Below are 2632 nucleotides of genomic sequence, written 5' to 3' on the forward strand. Positions count from 1 at the left end.
TCCATGGCTTCTCTGCAGGGATTCCTGGAGCTCTGAAGAGGAGTCACAAAAGCTGAGCAGAGTTCTGACAGAAATGGTTTTCCTCTGGAATTTCCCCTGGAGTTTCCCTGGGACTGACAGGACAGAGGACATCCAGCTTTAGAGAGCTGTGCAGCCCTGGAGATAAACACATCAGAGCACGTTTTCTCACGTGTTGGAAGGTGCTGAACACACAGCTTTGCTTGGAATATGCATCATGTGAGACACTGGTGTTGTTCAGCATCCAGAGCCCTCCAGGAGCCACTTGAGATTCCAAGAGTGGGATAGTTGTTATTCCTGACAGCATGGACAGCGAGGATCCAAGGTATGTAAATCCATGTGCACAACAGCCCTCCTGGAGTGCTTGGAGCATGGCTGGGATTAACTGCAGGGATTAACACACAAAGGGAATAATTTGTGAAGTGAATTCAGGGTCCTCCAGGCCTTCTCCTTATGGGAAAACTGTGAACCACCTGGAAAATCCCACCCTGCAGGGGCAGCTGTTGTTTAAGTGCCTCTGCTGCTTGAATGAATTGATGAGAGGAACCAGTCTGAGGGAAGAGAATGTTCTCTTTGTCTGTGGAATTCAGACTGTCAGCTGTACAGGTGCAGGTTCCCCACCAGTGACCTCCTCCAGCTGGGCCAGAACTGTGAGCACAGGAGGATTGACTGCTCAGAGAAGGGGTTCTGTTAGTTTATTTGAACAGGGGGATTATATACTGTGTTAATACATGGATACATAAACACAAGTTTGACCATAACATGCTCTGTCGTGACTTTCAATTTTAAGATGTTTGTTTTGCAGAGAAAAGAATGCTGTATTTTCAAACAATTCTAAATAAAAAGCTATTTATTTTTATTAAACTTGAGGAGGGGATTCTTTAGAAATAGTTGTACCCTTGCCCAGCTAATTCAAGATCAGATCCTGTGAATATTAATACCCTGAGGATATTAAATAGAGTAGAATAATAACATTGAAGAGAAGGAATATTTTAACAGATCTTATGCATTAAAAATTATAATATAAATTCCATAACTTCCTTATATTTAATTTTTCTTTCCTGATCTACCCTCTTTCTGGAGACACTTTTTGCAAGTGATGAGTTCATGTACTATTTCCAACAAAGCCAACCAAAGTTTATTTTCATTGTGCTTACGAAGTTGGAGTGAGTGGCATAGAATTTCCAGCTGCTCTCTTAATGCAGAATTAATGCAAATAATCATACAGTGGTTTCTGTCTTTATTTGAAGTGGTAAGAGCCCTTTCTGTGTTAAAAAACCAAAGTGCTATTGCCATAAAATTGACTAAAGTTGTCAAAAAATTTTAAGGATCGTGGTCCTGCCCCAAAGCTGTAACTCTTTCAGTACCACTGTCCTCTCCCAAACATTGGAGAGGCTAAAATAACTTTATATAAGACCTTGGTTTCTCTGCAAGTACTTTACTGGGATAGTTTACTAGGATGAGTTGCTGAATGTGATTTTTTTTTTCCCATGTATTTGTAGGTACAGAAGCAAAATGTTTGTTTTCCAAGCAGGGGGGTTTGTTTGTTAATCTCCACGGGACCCTGATGGATGTGCCAATGCCTTTCTATCAGCTTGGTGAGTGCCTGAACCTGTTAGAGAGGATTTTCTGTTACAGGGAATTGTTCACTGGTAATTCTGCTGAATTACCAGAGTCAGGGGCTGTTGTGTGTTTATAGAGCTGGCCCTGGAGTCACTCACAGGAGAAGGATCTCATGTCTTGTATCTGCATCCTCCATTCTGTGCAAAACCATGACCAGAGGGGGGGAAACTGTGCTGGTTCAGAGGTAAACCAGCAGGGAAATGAACTCAACTCAGAAGAGAGATTATTAGTCAGAATAACAATTTAATAAAATAATACAATAAATACAATTATACAGACAAACAGTTGGTTTTAACCCACCAAACCCAAATGTATAACCCAGCACCCTGGGGCATGAACAGAGTGGTGTTCCTTGGGCCCCCTGAGTCCAAAGGAAAAGGAGAGGGAAAAACCTTTGGTGAGAGTGGTGGTGCAGTCTGGGTGAGGGTGGTGATTGCAGTCTGGGTGAGAGTGGTGATCTGCAGTGGGATCCATTTCCTCTGGATCCCACGAGTGGTTCCAAAAGTCCCAAGACTCCAAGATTATCTATCCTCCAGTTCAGGCAGGAATGCCCAGTGCCTCCCTCAGGGTGGGAGTTCCACACTGGGTGTGAGCACAGGAGCACCCTCCTATCTCACAGGCCTCCTGACACCCAGTTTACAGCCTGAGGAGTCAGGCTCTATGTGCAGAGGGTGTAAATGGTTCATTGAGAACAGTTCCTGGGCAATGGCATGGAAGGCTCTGGAATACACAGGTTTGGTTACACCCATCCAGTGATGAACTGGTCCCAGCTCTTCTAACCAGGACAGAAACCCTCTGCTGTGGGGACAGGCTGGGGGAATTGGGATTGTCCAGCCTGGAGAAGAGAAGGCTCCAGGGAGAACTCAGAGCCCCTGCCAGGGCCTAAAGGACTCCAGGAGAGCTGGAGAGGGACTGGGGACAAGGGATGGAGGGACAGCACACAGGGAATGGCTTCCCAGTGCCAGAGGGCAGGGTTAGGTGGGATATTGGG

The 2632-nt window shown here is 45.0% G+C and overlaps 1 protein-coding gene across 1 annotated transcript in view; it reads left to right on the forward strand.

The window, feature by feature from the left end:
* Window positions 1–18: 18 nt before the first annotated feature.
* Window positions 19–2632, forward strand: part of IFNAR2 (interferon alpha and beta receptor subunit 2) — an 11567-nt gene continuing 8953 nt past the window's right edge. Inside the window, exons 1-2 of the mRNA XM_029965897.1 lie at window positions 19–343; window positions 1521–1616. Coding sequence (XP_029821757.1) covers window positions 1586–1616 — 31 coding nt within the window. The 5' untranslated portion in view covers window positions 19–343; window positions 1521–1585. The remainder of the gene's footprint in view (window positions 344–1520; window positions 1617–2632) is intronic.

The sequence above is a fragment of the Manacus vitellinus genome, unplaced genomic scaffold, assembly GCF_001715985.3.
Source record: "Manacus vitellinus isolate BGI_N305 unplaced genomic scaffold, ASM171598v3 scaffold_122_pilon, whole genome shotgun sequence".
In the NCBI taxonomy this organism is placed as follows: Eukaryota; Metazoa; Chordata; class Aves; order Passeriformes; family Pipridae; genus Manacus; species Manacus vitellinus.